Genomic DNA, 26,036 nt, shown 5'->3' with positions numbered 1-26,036 from the left:
ACCAGCTCCGTGCGTCGCCGGGGGTTCACGGAGCCCCGGGGATTAGTCGGGCGAAGCCTGGACACCCCGGGTTAGCCAAAAAAAAGATTTCTTATATTATTTATTTATCTTTTTATTTGGTCAAAACTCATTAGATTTCTTTTAATCGAAAAATTAATTGCATTTGTGAATGCTTTTCATGGTAAAGGTGGAACTTACAGAATGTCATCGAGTATAAAAAGAGATTACTCTCTCAACTGTCCTCGCAATATATTTCAAGCAATTCCCTTCTCGCCTCACCTTCTTCAACTCAATTACCCTCTCGAACTCATTGTCGACTAGGAATGGCGAGAAACCGATACCATGACTACTCATACTGGGAATACTTTACCGAGTACCTGTCGGATTTCCCCTTCCACCTATGCCTCTTCCTCCTCGTGCTCTTCCTCGTGGCGTGCCTCTCGTGGTACATCAACTATGAGTACATGTACGAGGACGTTACCAGCCAAGTGAAGTTCTTCCTCATGCTGAGCCCTCTCTTCCTGCTGCTCATCCTGCACTTCCTATCATCCGACAACCGGAGGCGGGTCCCACTGTTCGTGCCCCTCCTTGCAGATGAGAAGGAGTCGATCCACAGGGCAGGCGGTTCTCCTTTTGGGGTCGCTCTGGTGCTTGTGATCATCCTGTTCTTGGTTTCTCATCAGTCCTCCTTCCATCAGAGTTGGTTCCCTCTAGTCACCAGACGATGATGATCATCATATATATATATATATATATATATATATATAAGATAATATATGGAAGAAGCTTATATCATATTAAGAGATTAGGTGGGCTAATTGTGTAGATATAGTTGTTTCGTGTGTATGTCGAGGTGCAGTCGGAGCACGGAATGTTTTCATCTTCTTTCTTGGTCTATAAAGCTCTTTAGCTGTCCACTGCTGTTAAATTTTGCTAATTTCCGGGCTTGTGTTGCTCAACTTCTGAGTTTTGACCCTATTGAATGTAACAAACTGCGAGACCTCGTTTTAGCGGAAATGAAAGGACAGGAAAAATCACAAAGCGAAAATCATCAACTAGGAATAGTCCAAACCATGAGAAGCTCAAAATTAGTCAAGAGACAACATAGCAGGCTCCAAGTAACCGTAGAAGCAAACTATAGGCGCTCCTGCGGTGCTGGGATGCTGTATCCAAACCGGATAGCCCCCTTGTCTATCTCTCTCTGTGGAACGATCCAACGGCATGGGATGCCGGCAAAATTAGTTTTTATCGTTTTCATTCCATTAGGCCCCTTAACCTCTGGATTGTTATATATTCAACATATATGATGTTGTGTGAATTGCGAAAGTGGCTCTTTTTCCCCTTCAAACTCATGCACTTTCTATTGTGTGAAGGGAACTTGAACCAAAGGAAAGTATTGTTCATATTATAAATTTCACGAAAATTTGTAATATTTACAGGACAAGCAAATACATCTTTGTATAAAAGAGCTCAAGGTTGTTCTTACCTAGTTGGATCTTTCTAAAAAGAAGAAGACAGGTTTAAATGCATTTTCTTGTATGTTATAAGCATGCATTTGCCTCCTTGAGCTAGAAGTATAACTTTCCTTTTTTTTTTTTGGATCAATAGGTTGCTTGTGATATGTGGTCAGTGACCACTCTTTTGTCCTATGTGGCTGAAAATGTTCATTTTCTAATTTGCTGAAATATCAACTTTAGTACAGAAAAATATTGTGAATGCATAATGCTTGAAGTTCATGGTTTCACTTTTGTTTGGTTCAGGTCTTATTTGCTTTCTCCTTTCCAGAATAAGGCTTTTGAGTTTTGAATACATGATTTATGAACTACTTATGTTCTAACTCATTTGTTTCACGTAGTATCTTGTGGACCCGATATTATCTATTCTCTCAAAGGAACAAGGTAAGAATTAGAGTCTGATCTTTTTCAGAAGTTTTTAGTTGTTATTGTGGTATCTTTCAATATTTGTTTTCTGTTGTATTGGAAACTCTCTGAAGGCCATTATGGAGATCTGTGAAACTTGACGAGTCCTATAGTGTTTGGCAAAAACGAGAAGGAGTGATTTGTATTGGCATGCTAGAGACATATCTATTTAAAGTTTTAGACTCAAGACAAATGGGATCTGGTGGATTTGTTTTTGTCAATTTTTGCTTGCTTAAAGAAATAACTTGGCAAAGCTATCTAGAAACCGGTGTTAGATCGGTTCTCTTTTGGTATATGATACTAGGAATTTCTAGATGGAGACCGATATGAAATATGAGAGCATATGAGCTGAGTTTAGCTCTCCAGGTTTAATTTATTAGTTTGCGTAAGTTAGTGCCCTTGTAATTTGATATTCCGTACGGAGTTTAATATTTTTATGAATAATTTACACTGGACATGATGTATCAATTTAGTTGTTAACTTTGTGCTTTGTGTCAAGGATGAAGTAAAATATATATATATATATATCATGATAGAAGAGGTCTCAAGACTTGTCAATGATATTTACTGGTTCTTTTTTGTTTCTTTGTGTAGTATCGCATTGCTCCTCTCAGTCACCTCTATGGTCCGGTCATTTTTTTTAAATCTAAATATACTACATTTTTGTATGAGACAAGTACTGTCTGTTTGTTTAGTGTTTCAGAAAAAATGCGTCCCTATCCTTCAACTTTCTTGCAGTGGCAGGAGAGAGGAGAATGTTGTAGATGGAACACTTGCATTTGACAATGGTTAATGCTGCTACGACAGATAAATACTAAGATGAATTATATATGAATGATGGATGTTATATTTATTAATTACGTGATCGTTTGGACTGTCTCCATGATCTGTCTCTACCTGCCTGTCTCCGTATATAGTTGGCTGCCGCATATCCCACAGTTGAATGTCTTTGGTCTCAGCCTGACTGCATGTGAAAAAAGCAGTTGATTGTCTGCAGAAACTACAGCTGACTGAGTTTGGTCTCAGCCTTTTCTTCACTTCTTCGTCGCATTTTCCAATCTGCAGTGTCTCACGAGGGCTCAGCTACTGAGCAAATCTTCCACGACATGGAATGCTAAATTTTACTCTGTACTTGAATTTTCCACTTGTATCCATTGGTGGGACTCGTTAGTTTAATTTGGTTTTTTCAAGTCGAGCTTAATTTGTCAACTATGATTTGAGTTGAGTTTGATGGGAAGCCTCCAGAATTTGCTTGATTAAAGCTTGAACCAAGTTTGAAACTTGTCGATTATAAATTGACCCGAGATGGAAATCTACGAAAGCAAGCAAACATTCCCTTGACAAGTGTGCCGCGATGAGTAGAGTTAACTAACTGTATAGTGTCTCTCAGCATGCGATATCATCACCGAATGTAGTATCGTAATTATATTTATTTAATTTTGAATTTTTTAATTTTAATTTTAATTTTTATATTTGATTATCTTAGATATTTATTTGAAATTTCTAAATTTTATATAGTTTTCTATTTATTCCATACTTTTTGAATATTTTTTATTCTTCTTCAATTTAGAACATTTTATTAATTTAAAAATCCTTTGAAACTTTTCAATTTTTATTTTCACTTTTTAGAAATTTTAGGAGACTATAGGCTGTCGACTGTAATACCTAAGGCAGTCAATTGCAAAAAGACGCATAAAGAGAAAACCATATTCTATTGTCAGTTGATTTTAACCATCTCATGCAGTCAACTGCTTATCGTCTCCAAAAATGACTACGTAGCGATGGAGAGTCGTACAAGGCTACTATTCCAGTACGACGCAACTAAATTAGAAAGTGATGAAGCGTCGTACTCGTGGTTATGAGTGTTGTACAAGGCTCATATTCAAGAGTACGATGCAAATGAATTAGAGAGCGATAGAGCGTCGTATTTGTGATTAGAATACGATGCAAATAAAGTAGAGAGCGAGGAGCCTTGTACTCGTACTTGGGGGCGTTGTACAAGGCTATTCTTGGAGTAGACGCAAATGAATTAGAGGACGGAGCATCATACAAGGCTAATATTAGAGAGTACAACGCAAATGAATAAGAGAGCAACAGAACGTCGCATTTGTGATTGGAGTACAACGCACATAAACTAGAGAGCAACGAAGCGTCGTACTCATGCTTGGGGGTGCCGTACAAGGCTATTATTGGAGTACAATACAAATGAACTAGAGAGCGATGGAGCATTGTCCTCTTACTTATGGGCGTCTTACAAGGCTAATATTAGAGTTCGACGCAAATGATCTAAAGAGCGATGGAGCGTGTACTCGTGCTTGGGGGCGTCGTATAAGGCTATTATTGGAGTACGACGAAAAATGAACTAGAGAGCGATGGAGTGTTACACTCATGCTTATGAGCATTATACAAGACTAATGTTGGAGTACGACAAAAATGAACTGGAGAGGGATGAAACGCCGTACTCATGATTAGTGTACGACGCAAATGAACTAGAGAGCAACAGAGCACCGTACTTGTACTTGGGGCATTGTACAAGGTCATTATTGGATTATGACATGAATGAACTAGAGAGAGACGGAGAGTTGTACTCGTGCTTATGGATCTCGTACAAGACTAATATTAGATTACGGCGCAAATGAACTAGAGAGAGACAGAGCGTCGTACTCATGCTTGGAGGCGATGTACAAGAAAAATAAAAATAAAAATAAAAATGGTAGGCTTGACTAGTGGGGGTGGGCTACCACTGATTATAAGGGGTAAGTGTGATTTAAAAAAAAAATAAAAAAGTGAGTTCTCAATCACCCATACAAGGCCACCTTAACAAAACAAAATAGCACTTCTCCTTCAGCCTCTGGACCTTATAACTTCCGCTGTCTTTAAGTCGCCGGAGGTCAGAGAAGCCTTTAAATGGTGTAGGGAGTGCTGCACGTGAAAACGGGGCCCTGTGAAGGCAAAGGCAGAGGACCACCACCATTGATGTACGGAGGTTCAGCTTCAAGCTGAGAAGCATTCACTCATCACCATGGCCATGGAGGAGGAGGAAGCTATGGTGGCAACTACTTTTGCTCTAACGGCTCTTCTCAAACGTTAATCGAACTACATTTTAAGGAAATCTCTGCCCCGTGACCATAGGATCTGAGACTGACACATCTTATTTTCTCGCATTAAGCAAACGAGATAAAAATTAGTACGGAATGGACAGGACTTCACATACAATACACCGACCAAAAGATCAAGTTCCATTCATTTCAAGTCACGCATAGCACCAGAACTACAATACATACACGACATGGGCCGAGTGCCCAGTTCTCCATGTCCCAAAAGTAGCATAAATAATAATCCTCCTAGTTCTGCCTCCACAAGGGAAACATTCAACGGATTTCACTTAAAATAAAAGCCCAGCGAAGGAAGGCTGGTATGAAATGAGGAAGAAAAGCAGCAGTAAGATAAAAGCCACGCCCCATGCGGACCCACCAGCCCGGTGGATGGCTCCGGGCTCAGAGCCGGGCATCGGGAGGCCGAACTGGCTTCCCGAGGAGAGCCAGTGGACGGAAATCACCAGCAGCAGTGGAGAAATCACAAGCAGACGCTGCAATAGCTCGGAGGCGGTTGCCATAACTGCATCATACACCACATAGCCCAGTATCCCGCTGACAAGAATGCTGGCTCCAGTCAGAAGCCACTGCTCCGATAGGTTGAAACCGGAAGAAATGCCGTGCCTTGAGCTCGTCCCTGAAGCTGCAGCCATGGAGATTTTTGCTTGAGGATGCAGCTTAAGCTAAACCAACAGGTAGTGGTATTTACGTTGGTCGTGTTGGTGTCCTGTTCTGTCAATGAGGGAAATTATTGAGGGCCAGTGTTTTCTAACTTTTGTTTTGTCTGATATTTGGTAGCGGGAATAACTCATGTGAAGGCACGTGACTTGTAAGATAGATTTACTTTCCTTCTAGACTGGTTTTACTCTAGGGTTTATCGAGGTGAACCGACACCTCAAAAGGAAGACCTCTGGCTGCATCTTCGGAACCAGATATAAACTTTAGGGCAATAATGGAGACCTCCTGAGCAAGAACTCTCAAGGCGAATGCAGCAATACTGGTGGTGAAGTGAGGTACACTACCAGTTCCAACCGAAGCAAGTTTTCACCACAGCAACGATTTTCACGGTAAATTGCATCCAAAATCGCTGTTCTGACATGGAAAAGCACTTCATGCTGGCCTCCATCATCAGCTAAAATGGAAGATTAATGCTTCAGATCTCAGCGAACAGTCCATAGATAGGTAACACTGGGATCTGATTGCTCTAACACCTTGGAACAGAAACAAGGTTGACTTCTCTTCTGTTCGAGTTGCTTTACGAGTGATCCATCAGCCGGAGCATAATCCAGAAAATTATGATATCAAACCCCTGACCAGTTCAAGGTTTTAACCGACTGCACCTTCTGCATAATCGTCACCATTCACCTCCACCCAACTGGACCCCACGGTTTTCCTTACACCCCTCTCTTTCATGGTGGACTTCAACTTGGCAGCATCATCCCAATTACAAGATGAAGAAGACCAGTTTGCAGCGAGGACATAGTTGGCTCCAAGTTCAGGCTCTAATTCAAGCATAAGTTTTCTTAAAGTATCGTCTGAAGGAACAGCCAGGCCATGGATTGTGGAAGCACCTATGAAGCTCCGCAATATAATGGAGTTCGGCTCCATAGGCATTTTCTTGATCATCTCGTAAGCTTCTTCAATCAAGCCAGCCCGTCCGAGCAGATCCACCATGCAACCATAGTGTTCGACTGATGGCTTGATACCATAGACTCTCTCCATCTGGTCGAAATACTGTCGACCTTCTTCGACCAAACCCGAGTGGCTACAAGCAGAAAGGATCACTAAGAAGGACACACCATCGGGTTTCAACCCACTTTGCTCCATCTCTGCAAAAAATAAAATTGCTTCTTTTCCAAAGCCACTTTCCGCAAGCCCGGAGATCATGGCTGTCCAAGACTGCAAATTCTTGTCTCCGAGTGAACTGAATACTTGTAAAGCTCTCTCTATGTCACCGCACTTTGAGTACATCTCGAGAAGGGCTGTTCCCAGAGCAGCATCAAGCTCCATGCAGCTCACAATCACGTGCGCGTGAACAGACTTCCCAGCCTTGATATTGACTGACTGAGAGCAGGCAGAAAGCAGGTTCACCAATGTGGCACTGTTTGGCTTTTCTCCTGCGAGCTTCATCAGCCGAAATACCTTAAAAGCATCCACCGGAGAATCACTGTGAACCCCAGAAAACAGAGTGTTACTAAGATCACACGCCATAAGATGAATATACAAGAAGCGTAAAGAAACATACCATGCCATATATGAAGCGATCAATGAGGTCCACGACACAACATCTCTTACAGCCATTTCATCGAACACCTGCCTTGCAAGGTCAACTGCGCCACAAGCAGCGTACATGCCCAGAAGGGTGTTCCCAACGAACTTATCCGATTCAAACCCAGTCCTCAAAATCAACGAATGAACTCCTCTTCCCTCCCCTATCAGAGAACCCTGCCCGCAGGCTTTGAGAACAAAGGGGTACGAAAAGCTGTCAGCTTTGAGCCCAGCCCTCAGCATTCGAGCGAAGATCCTGACTGATTCAGCAGGGGTGGAGCTGTTTGCGTGCGCCCGAATGAGGCAGTTCCAGGCGAAGGGCGGAGGAGGAGGAGAAGGATCGGCGGGCAGGCCATCGAAGAGTGACCGGGCGAGCGGCAGAGAAATGGAGGTTGCGCGGTGGATGAGGCGAGAGACGGAGAAGGAGTGGCGGCAGAGACCGGTCTTGAGGAGGAGAGCGTGGAGCTGGAGGAGGTCGGACGTGGTCGTTGGCCGCTCGAGGAGGGCTTCGATCTGGCGGGAGATCATCTGTCGGCTCGATTAGAGCCGTCGTGTCGTGGGCGGAGGAGGAGGAGGAGTAGATGCCGAGATGGAGTGGAGATAAAACGGGGCATGAGACTCGACCCGTCCGATTACCAGACCGACCCGCTTTACCGTCAACGGCTCCACAAATTTCCCAGCCTCCCATTTCCTTCTCTCTTTTGTTCCCACTTATTATTTTTGGTGCAATTTGGCTTTTCCCATTATCATGCTGATCTAAATTACCTATTAGCCAAATGCATCCAATTGACCTCCCACGTTTTTCCAGTAAACCTCGTTTTGTCTTTTAATTTTTAAGATTTTAAAATCTGATTTTGAATTCTCAGTTTCGAGAAAAAAAATCGCCTAAACAATTATTATTCGTTTCTTTCTTTTTTTGTTGAACTTACGTGCCCATCCTAGAGGATATGCTCATCTTCCTAAGAATGCTTTTAAGCTCATTCTATAGCCCACACATATGTTAGTTTTTCATATACCGTAATGAAGAGCACTGCTAATTTCAAATGAAAAATCATTTTATGAGTTCAATTTAATTATAATTTAACGTCTTATTGCTCGAGGTTAATTCTCATTTTTCAAAATGCTGTAACTTTAAGTTTTAAGGCCCGTTTGGTTTCATGATGTGATTTTATAATCATGATTTTGATTTTAACTCTACCCACTACACAACAAAAACACACGTTTCCCAAGTCAAATTTATAATACCATCTCATTTGTCTTTTTCCACAATCAAAATCAAAATCAAAATCAAACTTAGTTTAACTCTGAAACCAAATGCCCCCTTAGTGTTGCCTTCATTTCTTTTCCTTTTTTTTTTCCTGGAAACATATTTGCCTTCATTTCGTTTCTCCATTTTTTATTTGTTTCTATGCAATTAGTTACCTATTATTAGTAATATTAGAATCGGCACACCCAAATTAAGCCGGATTCGGGGTGCCCGACCGAATTACAGATCCGGCTCCTCGCCGACCCAAAACCCGACCCGGCCTCTTCTTCGCCGGAGCGGATAGACGTGGATGCGGCCTCACGTGGCGGTTCCTTGCTTACGTGGCACAATCCATCTGCAAATTTTAAAAATATTATATATATATATATATATATTTATTATTTTTTGGTCTTCGGATATTTTGCAATTTTTTTCGACGTTTCCCACTCTGTATGTCTTCTTCTCCTCTCACCACCTAACAAGTTGAGTCGGCGCCTTCTCTCTCTTCTTCCCCCAATATCTCCTCCCTTTCCACCGAACCCTAATCCCTAATTCTGCAGCTCAAGATCGTCCAATCGAGCCATCTGATCGGAGAAACGCCCCCTCGAGCTCGATCTCATCCACGATCTGCACCCCCAGAAGCTCCGTCTCGCCATGGAAACCGCCGCTTCTGAGTTCTTCTGATGTATATCATGGTCCAACAATCAGGCTCCTCCTCCACTTGCATGGGCTGTAACGCCGCCGCCGTACGATGCCCGAGCTTCGCAGACGTGCTCGCAGAGGCCGTCCTCGGCTAGAAGTCAAGCTGCCGGAGCCGCCGCAGCCGCCTGTCGGAGGGTACGTGAAGACGCGCGCCGCAGTTGCTAGAGAGAGGGCGAGGCAGGGCCGGGGGAAGACCGGGTTGGGAGAAGCCAAGAAGAGTCTTAGGCAGAGGAAGGTCAATAAGCGAGTGCAGGTCGTTGAAGAGGAGGCTGCTGAAGAGAAGTGCCAGCAGGAGGAGGAGGGGGAGGAGGAGTTTGAGAGTGAGGATAAGGGCGCAATGGGTGACGATAGCGGTGGGCTGAGCGCTAACAAGGCCGGGGGACAGGAAGAAGAAGGAAATACTGCGCCTTTCCCTGAACGGGTGCGTTTCTTTCGGCCTTTCTCTTCTGGGTTCTTCACTTCGTTTTTCTGCTGGATTGTGTTTTGTGAGCACTGTCATTAACTAAGTTTGTCTGCTAATTTGAAAATCATGAATTTGGGATTACTTCATTTTGGCTTCTGATCATATTAGACTTGTGTGTCGTTAGTAATGCTGCGCATGTATTGTTAAAAAGCTGCAGCCGTCTGAATACCTATATGTTGAATTTAATTGGCTAAAGATTGATCCTAGTGTACTACCGATTCTGACATGGTGAATGCAAATATTAAGCGCTCTTGGGTTCTGTATGTGTTCTTTTTTGTAATAATTTGTGATTGATTCTTATATTATGTGCAGGTCCAAGTCGGAGGATCACCTCTTTACAAAGTGGAGCGGAAGTTGGGAAAAGGTGGATTTGGTCAGGTGTTCGTTGGGCGGCGTGCCAATGGGGGTAACGAGCGAGCTACAGGTGCTGGGGCTTTGGAGGTAAGGTCACTTTATGATCTAGTCCAGTTTAACGATTGATCTGCAGTAGCCCTGCGCATCATGTCTATTTTCCTTTTCTTGGTTTAATATAAGATTTTTCTTGTCGTGGTTTTGCTTCATAATTTTATGCTGATCATCTGGTTCGTTCTCTGGCAGGTTGCCCTTAAGTTTGAGCACAGGAATAGCAAAGGCTGCAATTACGGTCCTCCGTATGAGTGGCAAGTCTACACGTACGTGTCGATTCTTCCGTTATTGAAAATAGTTTACTCATTTAAGTTATTGTGGATCTCATTTATAGTGTTTTCTTGAACAGTGCTCTTGGTGGTAGTCATGGAGTTCCAAAAGTGCACTACAAAGGCAGGCAGGGAGACTATTATGTGATGGTATGAATTTCTTTCTATCATGTTTATAGTCCATGTATGACATTTTGGTTTCAATTTGTTTCAAATACACTTGGCAGGTAATGGACATGCTAGGACCCAGCTTATGGGATGTATGGAATACATCAGGTCAAGCGTAAGTATTATGCCATATATAACCGATTTGATAGTCTCTGGATTCTTCTAGGAATGCATTATCAGATAATTGTAGTTATTTTCCCTCAAATATCTCATGTCAATCATTTTTCTGTCTTTTCATATATGTTGGTCCTATATTCTTTATCTCCTTGTTTTTTTCTTTCTTATTCGAGCAGGATGTCCTCGGAAATGGTAGCCTGCATTGCAGTCGAGGCCTTATCAATTTTGGAGAGGATGCACGCTAGAGGGTATGGCTATATGATGTATAATACCGTTTGTTTGCTTGAAATATTGGTGTACTCGTCTATTACAGCTCAGTTAATGATTTTCATCTGAAATGCGAATTATTGATTCTCAGATATGTGCATGGGGACGTGAAACCCGAGAACTTTTTGCTTGGACAGCCATCTACCGCACAAGAAAAGAAGCTCTTTCTAGTTGATCTTGGATTAGGTGGGCAGGGTCTTTTAGCAGTTGTCTTTATGTTGCAATCTTACCGCAAGTCCCCGGGGGACGGGGAAATTGTATATCTTTCATTTGTTATTTTCTAACCGCACAATTTTGCAGCGACTAAGTGGAGAGATGGAGCCAGTGGGCATCATGTTGAGTATGATCAACACCCTGATATGTTTAGGTAAAAATTGTGTTTTTGCTTATGACCATTGATTTCCTTTCTTTTCTGAACAGCTACCTGATATCCGTAACTAATATCTTATTTTTTCAGAGGGACTGTACGTTATGCTAGTGTTCATGCTCACCTAGGACGAACTGCTAGTAGAAGAGATGATCTTGAATCTCTTGCATATACATTGATATTCCTTCATCGAGGAAGGCTACCCTGGCAAGGCTATCAGGTGGTGCTAGCAATCATTAAATTTGTTGTCCTTTTGAACTGACCTTTAACTTGAGCCATATCTTTTTCCTGATCAGGGGGACAACAAGTCATTCCTTGTTTGCAAAAAGAAGATGGCAACTTCTCCTGAAATGCTCTGTTGTTTCTGCCCATCACCTCTCAAACAGTTTCTTGAGATTGTGGTGAATATGAAATTTGATGAAGAGCCCAATTACTCGAAGTTAATTTCTTTGTTTGATAGTTTAATCGGTCCCAATCCGGCTGTACGGCCAATAAACACTGATGGTGCTCAGAAGGTAAATAGCTACTGCTTAATATGCTTAAATGTTCTTTGGGGGTGTGGACTGTTAATATGACATTTCCTTTGTCGTCTGTCAGGTTGGACAAAAGCGTGGAAGGTTGAATGTTGAAGAAGATGATGATGGCCAGCCAAAGAAGAAAGTTCGTTTGGGTGTTCCTGCTACACAATGGATCTCAATTTATAATGCAAGATTACCAATGAAGCAAAGGTTGAAGAATGTGAAAAATTACATGTTAATTCTGACACGGGCTTATCCCTTTTAGTGATCGACTGCTTATGTTTTAGCAGGTATCACTATAACGTTGCAGATGCTAGGTTGCCTCAACACGTAGAGAGAGGAATGGCAGATGGTCTCCTAATAAGCTGCGTAGCATCTTGTTCCAATCTTTGGGCACTTATCATGGATGCTGGCACTGGTTTCTCTAACCAAGTTTATGAGCTTTCACCTATCTTCTTTCACAAGGTGATTTATCCCTCTTGCCTTTCTTCTGTCTCTCTTATTCTTTAATGTATCTAGTATTCCCTTTCAGATTATACAGCAATTAATCGGATTTTTAAACCCCTCTTAACTTACAGGAATGGATTATGGAACATTGGGAAAAGAACTATTATATTAGTTCTGTAGCTGGTGCAACTAATGGAAGCTCCCTTGTTGTAATGTCTAAAGGTGTGTGATATCTGAACCATATCGGTTGAACACTTCCCATGTTAAATATCTTTATCCTTATGAGTTGGTCTGTTAGAGTAGCGTTTTTCTTTCTAATGAACTGATCAGATGAATGAACTGGGCTGCTTTGGCAGTTATACTTTAGTAACTTTTTTATCATGTATGTTTTGTTCTTAGTCGAAAAATTGATTAAGTAGATTATTTTTGCAGGTACTCAATACACTCAACAGTCTTACAAAGTAAGCGAATCTTTTCCATTCAAATGGATAAACAAGAAATGGAAAGAAGGATTTCATGTTACCTCCATGGCAACTGCTGGGACCCGATGGGGTGTGGTCATGTCTCGGAATGCTGGATTTAGTGACCAGGTTGAGCTCTTTTAACTCTCCTTAAATTTCTTTGATTGTCGAATGAAAGATGAAACCATTGTTAGTTTCAATTTGCGTTTGGACTTTGGAGGGTTGAAGGACTATCTCAATTATGCTTGTTTATTCTGGATCAGCAAGTTGTTGAGAATTGATATTTTGTTTCTCAACGAACTCTAGTCGCCTCGAGTTTGAGAGGATGAGGAAGATACTTGAGTTTTGGATGCATCCTTAGTAACAAAGGGAACTCAAATGAACTGCATAAGGCATCTTATTTGAACAAAAGTTATGCATGGAATCTCCACTAACCCAAATCGACTTTCGAGTAGCTGAAATTAGCTCATATTACAATGTCAGAATCAAAACCTACAGTGCTCTACTCAAGCAAAGACTCATTTGTTTGATTATGGTTCCACTTATGGACCAATAATTTCAGTCATCTCTCTCGTGTATGCTCAATCTTATTGTTAATCTTCGTAGGTTGTGGAGCTTGATTTTCTTTACCCGAGCGAGGGAATCCACAGGAGATGGGACAATGGGTATCGTATAACTGCCACAGCTGCGACTTGGGATCAAGCCGCCCTTATTCTGAGCATTCCTAGGCGCAGACCTGGTGATGAAACTCAGGAAACTCTGCGCACTTCCCAATTTCCGAGCACACATGTTAAGGTACATCATTTTCTATCCTTATCAAATTTTTAGTCATATATTAGTATTTGATCTTTTGTGAGATTGTTCCAACATTTTTTGGGGTTGTGCAGGAAAAATGGGCAAAGAATCTCTATCTTTCTTGTTTGTGCTATGGACGGACAGTGGCCTGATCCAACTGTATTGCTGCTTTTGCAACGAGGAAAGATCGGTAGGGTTCTAAATTAGGTTGTATTCGAAAATGTTTTCCTGTTTTTTTTTTTTTCGAATTGTAAAATCGATTTGTACGAGCCTTCGGGCCTGCCTGTAGAGAGGGTTTTGTTGTTTGTATACACATCTAAAATGCAGAAGCCGTATCTATTTATCCTGTGATACTCGTGATTTAATCCCTTCTCTTGAACACAACATATTATTCCTCAATCCTTGAACCCGAGAGGGGTGGGGCTCCTTGCCGTAAAAGATAGGCCGACAATGGGCCTCTTCTGTTTTAGTTCAAACTCAAGTTCGAAGAATAATGACTTGTGATTGCTATAGACGTGTGGGAATATGAAGTAGAGCTTGAACAGCCAAGCGCGAGCATGACTCGTGATCAAATGAGCAGCTTAAGCTTGAGGGGCAGTTGGAAAGGGAGTGAGCAACAGGGAAAGAGAGAGGAGGCTCAGCAGGTCAAGGTCGGGATCGGGGAGGAGTTACGGCGATATGGGCGAGGGGCAAGGCTGGAGCAGCAGGGAGCAGAGAGGAGGAACGAATGGGAGCAGCAGATGGAGACTGACCGAGCAACAAAATCACGGAGCAGCATACTCGTGGTTGCTAATGGTTGTAGCCAGGTCAGGGAGAGGCTGCCTGGGGTTCGGAGGTCATGCTGTCGAGATTGAGTGTGATATGGAGGAGGAGATCTCAGCGACTCGAAATGTTCATCGTTCCGATTTTATTTACTTAAAAAGTTGAGTGCGATAGGGAGGAGGAGATCTCAGAGGCTCGAAATGTTCATCGTTCCAATCGGGGTTAAGTATTTGTAATTTTCTTGAAAAAACAGAAGAAGAAGATTTATGCCGTGTTGTATGCGATATAATGCAAATTACCTTTCTAGTTTTGATCAGATTTTGAACAACCCATTATGCAATGCATCATCTTATTTCGTTGTCTCTAATATATGTACAATCAATTTTTACAATTTTGAAATTTAAAAAATATCTTTTGTAATAGATCTTCTCTTTTGGTGAACTTTTATAGTAAAATTTTAAAACGATTATAAAATTTAATTTAAAAATTTTGAAAACGATTTTTAAATCGTAACTAAAGTACTCGTTGAAATTCAGAAAGGAAAGAAAAAAAGGGCGATAGGTGACGGAAAGAGATACCGTGAGAGCGTGAAACTTCAAAATGGATTAGCTAAAATGTAATTGTATGTTATTGTATCATTCCTTAACTTTCTCTTAATTTGATAGCTGAGTATTTTTAGAGAAAATAAAATTAGATATAAGTAACATCAGCGTATTACTGTTATTACTATTATACTAGAATTTTTAACCTATGCAACTTCTATGTCGAGTTGTTGGATTTTTTGCCTTTAGATGTAAGACTAAAATTCTTTTTTTTTTTTCCTCAGTGGAGAATTTTTATATATTTCAAAATTAATTATAATTTCAATTTGAATAAAGTAGTTTTCATAAACTAAGCAGGATCCAAGGCACAATTAATTATGTCATCATTTTATGCAATTAAAAGATTAATTTGTTATACATAATATAAATTTTATTTGCTATGATAAAATTTTCATGATAATTTTAAAATCTTAGAATATTTGTATTGCAATAGTCTAACAATATATATCAAACTTTATGCTTATAAATTTTAGTTCTTTCATATATTGTATAATTAACCTATTACTTAAAAATTAATTTTTTACGAATAACATTTTCCAGATTGGGGCAAGAATTCATACATAAATTAATCCAAATAAAGCTTTTTCTCACGCATGGTATTCTTAGATTAAGAAGTTGGGCTCTTTATTGTAATGTGAAAAAAGCAACATCTTTCCTAACATACCCTTTTCTATTTCACACATTTCGCTCCTCTTCTCACCTCCCGCACCTTTCCCAGTCACCGATCCACCTCAAGAATTCTTCGTTTCCTCCATTGCAGCAATTCAAAGTCGATGCTGATATCGGGTACGAGACCAAGCCCTAACCAATGTAACCCCTCGACTTCGGCCTCCACTTATGATGAGAAGATTGCCCCTGTCTTTAAGTTCAACAGTTACAACAATTAGTACGAGTTCATTGTGGACATTGACTCGCTCCGATCCCGAAAAGGCTCACGAAGGAGATTGTTCCTCTGGTATCAAAGCTCAAGGAAAGAACTTGATTAAATGCTCGAGACAAAGTGGAAGGCTTTTGACAAGTTCATAATTATGAAGGAGCCCAACGTCGAAAGATCATGATTATGAACGAGTCCAACTGGTCGGATGACCAGCACACACCGATTAATTTCCAGGACAATTGCTACTACTCAGTCCCGAAGAAGAAACCCACCTTCAATAGCCTCGATGAGGCCGACCCTGAGCTACTAAAGTACTTTGATAGGCTACCCGTGCCCCCGAACGAGAGAAACCAATTAGCGAATGTCGCAGCGGATGCAGTTTTGGATAGTGTTTCCATAGCCTCTACTCACAGGGAGAAATTGCGAAAATTGCCGAGTGGACTATACTTGAGAGCAAAGCAGGCGACTGCAGAATGCCCCAGTCTTAACTGTAAACTGGATCGGTTGACTGCAAAATTGTTCAATCAACTATTGTTTTTAAATATGTATATATATATATATATTTTTTTGATAACGAGAGTGTTCGGACTTTGTTCAACTAATTCAACGATTTACATGAACATTCTGTAAAACTAATCCAACGGTTCAAGTGAACACTCTGCAAGCCCACGGAACATGTAAGTTCGGTCACAAGTTGTGCAGATGACCTAATAGAAAGTAATTTTCCTGCATGACGTTCGGGACGTAATTTGAACCTGGAACTCCCTCTTGATCGTCCCATCCTTTATCCACTAGGTGAACCCTAGTGGGACTTTCCTTTGGTTTTTAAATATATTTGATTATCAGAGAGGGATATTATTGTAAAATAATATTCATTTTTATCAATTTATTTTACATACCGGGCGCATCAAATTATCTATATTTTTAGTAATCTAATATACTTATCAAATACAATAATTTCATATTCGATGCCGCGTTCCCTGCAGAATGTTATTGGGTCAAGTGTAATCCAAGTTTCACACGTAATCCAACTATGGCGAACTTACCATACTTCAAACGGAGAGCGGGGAAACGAGAATTAATTAAGGAATTATAATAATTAAAAACAAAAAAACAAAAATAAGATCTTCCGAAGATAATTCCCCTCCATCCACGAATATACAGAAGCTTCTCCTACACCAGAGAAAGTAGGCGATAGAGAGGTGCAGAGAGGGAGAATGGCGTCTTCTCCTCATCTCTCTGCCATCCCCAACCGGTTCTCCTTCACCTCGACTTCTCACCTGAACCACCGTGAGCTCTGTCTCTCTCTGTCTCTCTCTGTCTCTTTCCCACTCCCTCTGGTTTGTCAAGTTTAGTTTCTTCTGTTTCAAATGGGAACAATCAGCATCTGCCGGAGTTGCCCAGAGGTTCTTCTATATGTGGGGGGGGGGGGGGGGGGGGCTTAAGCTTCTTAGTGGTTAACTTTTTGTGTGCGGCCTTATCATGTCCTATCATCTGAAACAATTTGCAGCTAGCTCAAATTCGATAAGGTTCCGGGTGAGGTCCACCGCCGTTGATGGTAACCGGAGTACCCCCGATTCGGGTCCGTCCTCCTCGTCGGAAAGAGACGGACCAAAGGTTTCGCTCTCACCTTCCATTATTTCTACTTTTTTCGCACTGTTATGCGGCTGCAGACTCATTCAGAAAGTTTATTTTCGTGGTTGTGCTATTTCATTCTCCATTTGCTTGGACAGCCTGAATAGAAGAAGAGGCAAATCGGGAATCGAAACACGAGAACTGCTATTCGGAAAAGCTTATTTAGCAGTAAATATTGGCAGTTGTTAATCGACATTTGACATACCTTGAATATTTTTCTTTTTCGATATCTCTATGGGTGTCCAAAGGGTTTTTGATATTATAATTCAAGGGAGTAAAGGAGAGGAAGAGGCTCTTCGTTTTGAGCATCTAGGAGCATCGGTGTCGCTATGTTGAGTATATAATGAGATAGGTCCAAATGTAGTAAATATACATGGCTTTAGTAACAATTTCGGTGATATCAATCTTTTTCTGTAGTATGAAGTCTTAGGCTGCTAAATGTTGCCTAGCAAAGCTTCTGTATTTCTTGTTTCCATGGTGGAAGTACGGAATGGAATTTGTGTATATTGATATTCACTTAACCGTACAGTAGGATTACGTTCCATGACTTGAAATGAGAGAACTTGGTGGGAGTAAAGGGAAATAATTTTCCGTTCTTTGTCAACCGAAAGAAGGTTGAAAAGGTAGAATTGGGATCATGAATTTCTTTTTCTCCTTTTAACCATTTCATCTTTCTGTTATGATGATGTGCTGTCCTACTTTATGTTCTTTCCTGGCTCTTTAGCAAGTATATCATCAACATTGCAGGGGTCTCAGTCGTCAACTTCACGGAGGTGGTGTCTTACATGTTTATGTTCATCCATTGGATTGATTTGCAATTCTGGGACATCCATTGCTGTTCCAAAGACTATGGCGCCTGACGGAAAGGAAAGAGCAGTCTGTCGGAACTGCGGAGGCAGTGGTGCTGTACTCTGTAAGTTGGGTCCCCTCCTTTATCTCTTCGGGTTTAGTACTCAGTCACATAGTGAGAGTATCTGTGTGTAATCTAGGCTCTTCATAATGTTTGAATATGCCTATTCCTCCATGAAATTATTGGTCAATTTGTGGAGTCTAATTGGGAAGTCAAACTATAGGATTCGACTACATAATGTGATCAAAGTTATGGAGATTGGCTGTACAGTTGAAATCAGTATTACATTCATCTAATAGTGGTCAAAACTACAGGGTTTGGCTGTATAATTGAACCCCTTATGCTTATGATCTTAACCTTCTCATCTCTTTTCCTGAACTGATAACCTGTCTCTGTTTTTCAATTGATAAGTTGTCTTAGTATTGACGGATGAAGCTATCACATAGACTTTCCTGCCAAGTTTATTCCACCACAAAATCGAGTGTTCGGGTTTCTAAGTGGCTACCGTTTGATAACTTGCATTATTAGAAGTAGATATCTCTCTTTTTTTTTTTCCCCAAATTTCTGTGATCTTGCAAGTTTATTGAGATTTCTATCTGCTTCTATTTAGGCGACATGTGTGGTGGTACAGGAAAATGGAAAGCTCTCAACAGGAAAAGGGCTAAAGATGTGTATGAATTTACAGAATGTCCAAATTGCTATGGTAAGAACCATCTTCGTCTAAGTGAATTAAGTAGTTGTCATGTCTGAAAAGGGTCTCAACTTCTCTTTGCCATTATCAGATTGAAACTTCTTTTTGCAGGACGGGGAAAACTTGTATGCCCAGTTTGTCTGGGGACGGGTTTACCAAACAACAAAGGTCTCCTTAGGAGACCTGATGCTCGAGATTTGCTTGATAAGATGTATAATGGTCGACTACTTCCAAGGTCTTAGGTGAGCTGTCTTTCCTTCATTGGATAGCTTAACATTGTGACAACTCATTCTTTTGGCCTTGCATTATTCGAGGTTTCGTGATAATTTCAAAATTCTGCAGCTTGGTGGCTCTTCGGATGCAAATGGAGCTTCTGATTCTGATTTTCGATTGAAGGGGGCAGTGTCTACATAACAGCAGTGCCTAGGGAAAGAGTCCTGTCCTCCATCTTCTCCTCAGGTGGTTGTTGAACGCTAGAGAGGGCTCCCGAGTTTGATTGTATGCTCTGATACTAGCTCAAGTAAACACGATCTACTTCACGACTGAAGCATGTTTCGTACTAATCCTTGAGCACTATACTTAGTTGTAATCAGTCTCCCTGTATGCTAAGTTTTGCATTTTGGTCTTAGTGCTCCCACCGGCTAAAGGTCTATTAGAGGCATTCGGAAGAATTACAGTGAACATTTATGCAGCTTTGAGACTGTTGAAGAGCTATGGCAATATCAGTTTATCATCAATTCTACGTGCGTCTCCTTGTCAATCCTCTCTCACATATCTCCGAACTGGAATTGGTTGGTGTACATGAGAGTCATAAAACATGAGGGTCTAATTACAGACTGGTCTGTAATTCGGAACATGACAACTCAAGGATATAAAATTTGCTTTATACTTGCTCTTGCACGGATTGATCCATATAATGGAAGTCAATACGGGGCTCTGCCTTCGACCTGCCTATGTAATTTATAAGGTAAGAAGGCATACATCAGACATGCACTAAAGTTACAAAAATGTACTGAATACGGAGGATTCCAATCTCGAATCACCCAGAGAAATTATCTGTTTCGAAAAAAAATGTAGCCTCCTCCATCCTTAGAGATTTTCTGGCTAAAAATACAATACCTGTAAATCCTGAATTTGAATCGTGCAAGTGAATGACGCTGTGAATCTATCAAGGCTCTCTTGTAGGCAGCCGACTAAGGATGTTGTGCTCTGGCTTGTGATCACACTCGTAATCCAAGTGGACGAATGCTCGCTCTACTTCTGGAAGTTTTTCGAGGTTGATCTGCAAGGTCTCCCCTATTGTATGAGCATCAATCAAGGGCGTCTCCTCAGGAAGCTCCACATCAACCTGCACGGGATTTGTAAATAAGTTCTGATTTCATTCAGCTGAAAAAGGAAAACAAAAGATGATTACCCTAGTATCAGTTTCTGACATTCATGATCTTTTGGAAAGACTCACCTCGACAAAATATAGAACACCAAATGTGTAAGCTCTAACAGTATCAATGCGCTTGACTTGAGGGTGTCGTATCGCCAGGTATGTCAATTTTTGCAAGAATTCAGGAGGGGCCGATTGTCCCACAAGTGAGGCTGCACAAAGAAGCACTTCTATAATAAATCATCGGGTAAACGGTATGTTGGACCAAAAATGTCATCGAAGTTTAAACACTGAAACTCTTGATCATAGTCCCTGGCACCGTCTCTCCCCAAAATTCCATAAGGTTGGAAGATAATATAAACTTGCAGAAATGCAGACAAGCATACCTGCATTTTCCATGACCGTCCCAGACCAATTAGAAATGGTGTAAAGTGCAAGCAGTATAGCACCAGCAGGATCAATCCACCAGTAAAATTCATCACCAAGCACCGCTGCTGCTAAACCAACTATGTTTGTTACGACATCGAAATAATGATCCTGAAAATGCCACATTCTCATAGAAATCAGAATTTCAACCTAGTTGCAGAAAGAATTCATCGAATGCGACTACTCAAAGTCGTTGCACGGTACCTTTGCATAAGCACGGACAATTTCATTCCCCGAACTTCTGCAATAAATCCAGAGTGCGAGTTTTACTACAGTCGCAGATAACATGATTGTGTACAACCACACTAATTGATTCTCACTCATCTTATCAGGAACTTCATCCTTGGCCAATTCTTCTACAGCTTGAACCAGTACCTGAAAGCCTATGAACGAATTGGAGTGGCTTTTTAAGATCACTAAGCTTAGCATATAACTGAAGCTTGGGTTGCAATATCAGTGGGACCTAGGATTGCCAGATTGGGGCCACCCATATATTCAACCACAAGTATCAAAGCATTTTCAATCAAAGCTTTAGCAATAATATAAATGAAGGACTTGTCAAGTAATTGCTCCTTCCACACACCTTCCATATTGTATAACTGAACATGGCTGGAGTGCTTCCAACATCTTTTTTCATTTAGTTCATGCATGCATTTGCAATTATATCGAGCAAATAATTCTTCCAAAGATTCACATCTCTTTTGCTCAACCCCATTACACATTTTATGTAAACATATTGAGATATTACTCAACATAATGGTCATTGAAATGTCATGCAAAACTTTACACAAAAATGAGATAAATTATTTCAAAACATCTTTAGGCTATCCACCATTGATACTAGAAAATTTCAAATGTCAAAAAATATGCAACATCCTTTATACTTCATCTTCATAAACAAAAACATGTTATTACTTTTCCGGAAGTTTAAGGTGATGCTAAAGAAGCAAATGACAGAGAACAAACATCCCAAGTCCAATAAATTAAATTATAATTTTCTGGGAATAAAGAGAAATGCAAATGTTTTCATTACCAAGAGTAGCCATGATGGCAGCAAAGATGATAATGCCTACTGGTTGCACTCGCAGTTTCCCAATAGGATACTTGTAGATATTTATGCTTTTCATTGACAGATGCGTGAACCAAAGTATGCCACCAGCCATGAGATCGAGTAAAGAATCAAGGGTTGATGCAGCTATGGCTATTGATCCACTCCTTATAGTAGCATAGATCTGCATATGGTGATACACATTGTATGGCAAACAATTAATGAAAAAATTCTTGGGGTAAGGAAGTCATAGCAGGACCATATAACAACAATAAAACAATTGTCACATGCCATGATCCATTTCATAGCCATGGTCTATGGAACAAGGAAAAGTTTAGTCCTCCACAAGCAATAGAAATCGGGTTCGTACCTTGAACACCAATAGGACTATATTAGCATAATTAGAAATCTTCATTGCTCTTTCATGTTGCGCTTGCTCTGCGAGATCTTCCTCATCAATACTGTCAGAACCCACCAACCTATCAACTTCTTCGAACGATTTCAAGGTAGCAAGCTGCTTTTCATAGTATTCCTTCTGCCCTGCAATGGGGTGAAAAAAAAAAAAAAAAAAAAAGGGTTCATTCCGACAAAGTTCTTATTAGCTGCAGAACCCCCTAGGAAAAAATTTGGGGTGACTGTCGCACTGCATCACAATAGAGAACCTTTAAGCTCGGGATCGAAGCATCAGGACTTTGGGTAAAGCATCTCATTATCGAAAAAGAAAGCATCTTTCACATGTACAATTGACTTGAACAAACTTAAATTACTACTCTCTACTTTTGAAGATTCTCCAGTCAAAGTGGGAGAAGAAATCAAGAAAAGAAAAAGTAAGTAGACCTAACCCATTGAATCATGACTATATCCACTATTCTGATATTCAAATTCGATAGAGATGAAATAGGAAAAGAGGGCTTTTTATTTCATATTCTCCCGTGCTGTTGGCTCCCCTTTGTCGGGAACCAAACGCCAGACACGACAAAAAGCAATTGGAGAAGATTCTAGCCAAAGACAAAGGCCGAGCAGGAACAAGAAAAAAGATGGCTTTCCCGCGATAAACATAAACAACTCTCCAATGGTGTCGCTTCATCGTCTTCTCCCTGCAGAAAGCCGAAGGCTAAGCACGCAAGCAACCCAGCTAGCTCTTACCATTACGGGCTACAATCCATACTCGGGCATTCATGGACACGTCATAAAGGGAGAGAGGGAGGGAGAAGGGACCTTTGCTCAAGCCTCTGGCCTTGGAGAAGTCAATGTCATAGGGAGACTCCGGATCGACGTCGATGCTTGAGCGGATCTTATCGGGCAGTTTCGCCACGAAGTCGGTCCTGAGCGTGTCCACCGAGTTGCGGCGCCGCAGGCGGCCACTCCGCCTCCCTCCGTTCGCCGCCGTAAGCAGCGGAGACTTCGAGCCTGAATCCATGAACTCGGCCGCTCTTTTCCTCCGACTCAAACGGCCGACGGGCAATATATAGAGAGGAGATGACGCAGTTCAAGAAAGCCAAGGCAAGACTTCTTCCCCCTGTAAAAGGTCCGAATCAGATTGAAAAATAATAAAATTTTAAAAAAATAAAAGATTTTTTTTGCCAAATTTTTTTTTATATCAAAAGGTTGGGAAAAAAAAATCGGTTATGTACTGTCGGGAAACGGGAAGTGTTTATCATTTTTTTTTCCTTTTCCAATTATGATGGTCATACAAAATTTGGGGATATTCGAATAATAAAAATGCTAAATCAGGATCATCATTGTTATAATTAAATTTCCTGGTTCGACTAAAAAGAGCCAGAAATCGTTATATAAAAGGAAAATGAATGATTGTGCCCAAGAAAAATGTAACTAAGCAATTGTTTGACAGCCTACCGAAAAAAAAAAATTATGCCTCTGATTTATATTTATGTCGTGAAGTGGTTTGGCCTAGCGGTTAAGGTGCGCTTAAGTTTACACCCGATTCCGGATTCAAATCCCCTTGAAGCTATTGGAGCGCTTTTAGCGTGATTATCCGCTATGTGCGCCGCCGGGGTTCACAGAGCCCCGAAATTAGTCGGACAAAACCTGAATACCCCGAGTTAGTAAAAAAAAAAATGTCGTGTTCACGATCCATGCACGTGAAGCACCCAGTTTCGATCGCTCAAGAAATTCGCTGATAGTTACATTCTTCGGTTTGGATTCTCGTGGTAACAGTAAAAATGTGTGCTCATGGGTGTCCTTTGCTTCAAAGTGTTGCTGCTGTTCAACGAAAATTTCTTGCCTGCATCGGGCATGAAACGTATCTCTTGCATGAAAGCAACTGGTGCTATTCATTGTTGTTGGCCCGACATTGATCGCGATGGAACCTATATCACTTTAATTATCTTGACTAAATTGTATACGAAATTTCTCTGATTATGATTACTAATGGGATAGGTACTTGAAAACTATCGCATGAATCAAAATATTTATTATCGAACCTACTTGCAGTAATAGTATCACTATAGGAATTCGCTTATATGAAGACGAAATTTTGAGACGGAACAAGTCCGACTCAATTTTGATAAAGAAATTTTCAAAATTGAGATGAAAAATTCCGTTAATCATTAAAGAGATGGAAAAAAGGAAACGTAAAACTCTATCTCTAAAATGAAATATTATGCGATGTCATTTAGACCTGTATGATTACACCATATGAGGAATTACTATGCGGGCTATCCGCATAATCCTCTTATCGAAATATTGCACGAATCAAAAGGTCAAATTGCAAGAACTCGGCTCCCAGTTTTTCTTGAATAGAGCGAATAGGTTATTTCCATCTTGAGTAGCGGTGGCAATATGTGTGGTATCGTATTTAAATGAGTCGTGTTTAAACGAGTTCATGTCAAAAAATTCTAAACTCGAACATGAGATGTTTAATAAACGTGTCAAAATTTTCAGACACGAACACGACATGTTTAATTACGGATTGATATGGACATGACACTTCTAACACATTTAACTAAACGTGTCTAAATGTGTATGTATACTTACTTACACGATATGATAATATTACCTTTAGGTATTTATTTTACCTACATAATATAACACTATTAACTTTAATTACATATCACTACATGATTGACATGATAAAAATATTATAAACAGGTGATTTATATAAACAAATTTAGATGATTTTAATGTATTTTCTTTTATAAATTGATATAATATGCGAAAAAAAATTTATTAATACGATAATACATAATATAAACAGGTCTAACCGTGTCTAAACGGATTACAAGAGTTGAACTCGTTTAAACACGATTATTTATCGTGTCTAAACGGATTTAATCGGTTTAGACACAAAACACATTTAATCTTAACCCAAACTCGCTTAACTCCGTATTGTATTCATGTCGTGTCAAATACTGTCGGCCTTAGTCTTGAGTAGGGACATATATTTTGTCTCCTAACCATTCAGTCAAACTCGAGCTAGCCATGCTGGCCCGAGATACATCACGACAATATGAACTAATTGAAACTCATTGGACTAGTGGTTATTAGGTGGTACTTATCGAATATGTATATTTATATATTATGTATATAATTGGAGTTAGTTGGCCGTTCGACAAGTTACTCACACAGATGGCAAGTCAACTTTGGCTCCAGCTTCTGTGGCCCCATCTGTCGTAATATAAAGATACGACCCCGTCTCTTGGCTAATATAAAGATCTATTTTTTCATGAATAATATAAAGATCTATCTATCTATCTATTGTTCCCTTGAAAACTAGTCCCGAATTGTTATAATGGTCGGGTCAACTTTTTATGTCGCTAATCTATGAACTAATCTAATAAACCAATAGAGATCGGTACCGAGAAAAAAATAATAATAATTTCCATGGAGACTTGAAGGGACTTGATAAAGTAACAAACATGTGATCACTTTATTTCTTTATTTTTAATTTTTTTTCTTACTGGATAAATTGTAAAATTTCATTTTTATCGAAAATATATACAATCACTCACCTAAGTACGATACCATTAAATATATAATAAGATCAGATCATTTCTCTCTAAGACTCTAATTCGAGTTTCTAAAATGAGTCTCTCACTGTCACATAATCACAGTATTATTCGGAGACACACTCAACAAAAAAAGAGACTCACCACTCCAACTATAATCTCTAAAGTGCATCACATAATTTAAATTTAATAAACAAAAGAAAAAAAAAGTAGCAAAAGCTATTGCGTGTGGTTCAAAAACTGCCACGCGTAGCAGCCCATTCGTCTCTCGTTTGAGAGAAGGATCTGAGAG

At 40.3% G+C, this 26,036-nt stretch overlaps 6 protein-coding genes across 9 annotated transcripts; 3 read left to right on the top strand and 3 right to left on the bottom strand.

Annotated features, from left to right (window-relative positions):
- The first annotated feature begins 323 nt into the window (after window positions 1-323).
- LOC116200572 lies at window positions 324-728 on the top strand. The gene has a single exon (XM_031531407.1). It carries the CDS (start codon window positions 324-326, stop codon window positions 726-728), a length of 405 nt encoding a protein of 134 aa, XP_031387267.1.
- A 4,402-nt stretch (window positions 729-5,130) lies between these two features.
- On the bottom strand, window positions 5,131-5,995 carry LOC116201269. The gene has a single exon (XM_031532437.1). It carries the CDS (start codon window positions 5,665-5,667, stop codon window positions 5,305-5,307), a length of 363 nt encoding a protein of 120 aa, XP_031388297.1. The 5' UTR covers window positions 5,668-5,995; the 3' UTR covers window positions 5,131-5,304.
- A 258-nt stretch (window positions 5,996-6,253) lies between these two features.
- LOC116201268 (pentatricopeptide repeat-containing protein At5g66520-like) lies at window positions 6,254-7,937 on the bottom strand. Its single transcript, XM_031532436.1, has 2 exons — window positions 7,260-7,937; window positions 6,254-7,181 (listed from the first exon to the last, which is right to left on the bottom strand). Exons 1-2 carry the CDS (start codon window positions 7,808-7,810, stop codon window positions 6,341-6,343), a joined length of 1,392 nt encoding a protein of 463 aa, XP_031388296.1. The 5' UTR covers window positions 7,811-7,937; the 3' UTR covers window positions 6,254-6,340.
- Window positions 7,938-8,958: 1,021 nt separating this feature from the next.
- Window positions 8,959-13,893, top strand: LOC116200132 (casein kinase 1-like protein HD16). Of its 2 annotated transcripts, none has more exons than XM_031530847.1 (16): window positions 8,959-9,651; window positions 10,006-10,134; window positions 10,291-10,364; window positions 10,448-10,517; window positions 10,595-10,650; window positions 10,829-10,900; window positions 11,011-11,105; window positions 11,220-11,286; window positions 11,377-11,506; window positions 11,583-11,801; window positions 11,884-12,014; window positions 12,092-12,269; window positions 12,383-12,473; window positions 12,684-12,841; window positions 13,319-13,507; window positions 13,600-13,893. In XM_031530847.1, the coding sequence occupies exons 1-16, from the start codon at window positions 9,280-9,282 to the stop codon at window positions 13,657-13,659; spliced, it is 2,091 nt and encodes a 696-aa protein (XP_031386707.1). In that variant the 5' UTR covers window positions 8,959-9,279; the 3' UTR covers window positions 13,660-13,893. The 2 variants fall into 2 exon arrangements, with proteins under 2 accessions (XP_031386707.1, XP_031386708.1); XM_031530848.1 differs by having other exon boundaries at window positions 8,960-9,651; window positions 12,095-12,269.
- A 2,987-nt stretch (window positions 13,894-16,880) lies between these two features.
- LOC116200298 (protein PHOTOSYSTEM I ASSEMBLY 2, chloroplastic) lies at window positions 16,881-19,661 on the top strand. 2 transcript variants are annotated; one of them, XM_031531157.1, is made up of 6 exons: window positions 16,881-17,038; window positions 17,259-17,365; window positions 18,131-18,296; window positions 18,844-18,936; window positions 19,036-19,166; window positions 19,267-19,661. In XM_031531157.1, the coding sequence occupies exons 1-5, from the start codon at window positions 16,966-16,968 to the stop codon at window positions 19,164-19,166; spliced, it is 570 nt and encodes a 189-aa protein (XP_031387017.1). In that variant the 5' UTR covers window positions 16,881-16,965; the 3' UTR covers window positions 19,267-19,661. The 2 variants fall into 2 exon arrangements, with proteins under 2 accessions (XP_031387017.1, XP_031387016.1); XM_031531156.1 differs by having other exon boundaries at window positions 16,884-17,047.
- A 119-nt stretch (window positions 19,662-19,780) lies between these two features.
- On the bottom strand, window positions 19,781-23,315 carry LOC116200297 (metal tolerance protein 4-like). Of its 2 annotated transcripts, XM_031531155.1 has the most exons (8): window positions 22,995-23,315; window positions 22,147-22,316; window positions 21,762-21,960; window positions 20,933-21,111; window positions 20,689-20,839; window positions 20,384-20,514; window positions 20,044-20,272; window positions 19,781-19,875 (listed from the first exon to the last, which is right to left on the bottom strand). In XM_031531155.1, the coding sequence occupies exons 1-7, from the start codon at window positions 23,194-23,196 to the stop codon at window positions 20,093-20,095; spliced, it is 1,212 nt and encodes a 403-aa protein (XP_031387015.1). In that variant the 5' UTR covers window positions 23,197-23,315; the 3' UTR covers window positions 19,781-19,875; window positions 20,044-20,092. The 2 variants fall into 2 exon arrangements, with proteins under 2 accessions (XP_031387015.1, XP_031387014.1); XM_031531154.1 differs by having other exon boundaries at window positions 19,839-20,272.
- Between the last annotated feature and the right edge of the window lie 2,721 nt (window positions 23,316-26,036).

The sequence above is a fragment of the Punica granatum genome, chromosome 3 (genome assembly GCF_007655135.1).
Source record: "Punica granatum isolate Tunisia-2019 chromosome 3, ASM765513v2, whole genome shotgun sequence".
NCBI lineage: Eukaryota > Viridiplantae > Streptophyta > Magnoliopsida > Myrtales > Lythraceae > Punica > Punica granatum.
This window is presented reverse-complemented; position numbering and strand designations above follow the sequence as displayed.

Excerpts from the sequence above, each read along its gene's own strand:
- LOC116201268 (XM_031532436.1), bottom strand. The coding sequence starts at position 7,810 with ATGATCTCCCGCCAGATCGAAGCCCTCCTCGAGCGGCCAACGACCACG. Across the intron at positions 7,182-7,259 it reads ATCGCTTCATATATGGCATG|TGATTCTCCGGTGGATGCTT; the intron begins GTATGTTTCTTT and ends TGGGGTTCACAG.
- LOC116200572 (XM_031531407.1), top strand. The coding sequence starts at position 324 with ATGGCGAGAAACCGATACCATGACTACTCATACTGGGAATACTTTACC.
- LOC116200298 (XM_031531156.1), top strand. The coding sequence starts at position 16,966 with ATGGCGTCTTCTCCTCATCTCTCTGCCATCCCCAACCGGTTCTCCTTC. Across the intron at positions 17,048-17,258 it reads CCTGAACCACCGTGAGCTCT|CTAGCTCAAATTCGATAAGG; the intron begins GTCTCTCTCTGT and ends AACAATTTGCAG. Across the intron at positions 18,937-19,035 it reads AGAATGTCCAAATTGCTATG|GACGGGGAAAACTTGTATGC; the intron begins GTAAGAACCATC and ends TTCTTTTTGCAG.
- LOC116200297 (XM_031531155.1), bottom strand. The coding sequence starts at position 23,196 with ATGGATTCAGGCTCGAAGTCTCCGCTGCTTACGGCGGCGAACGGAGGG. Across the intron at positions 21,961-22,146 it reads TAGTCCTATTGGTGTTCAAG|ATCTATGCTACTATAAGGAG; the intron begins GTACGAACCCGA and ends CACCATATGCAG. Across the intron at positions 21,112-21,761 it reads TGCCATCATGGCTACTCTTG|GCTTTCAGGTACTGGTTCAA; the intron begins GTAATGAAAACA and ends ATTCGTTCATAG.
- LOC116200132 (XM_031530847.1), top strand. The coding sequence starts at position 9,280 with ATGCCCGAGCTTCGCAGACGTGCTCGCAGAGGCCGTCCTCGGCTAGAA. Across the intron at positions 9,652-10,005 it reads CTGCGCCTTTCCCTGAACGG|GTCCAAGTCGGAGGATCACC; the intron begins GTGCGTTTCTTT and ends TATTATGTGCAG. Across the intron at positions 12,474-12,683 it reads CCTTGTTGTAATGTCTAAAG|GTACTCAATACACTCAACAG; the intron begins GTGTGTGATATC and ends TTATTTTTGCAG.
- LOC116201269 (XM_031532437.1), bottom strand. The coding sequence starts at position 5,667 with ATGGCTGCAGCTTCAGGGACGAGCTCAAGGCACGGCATTTCTTCCGGT.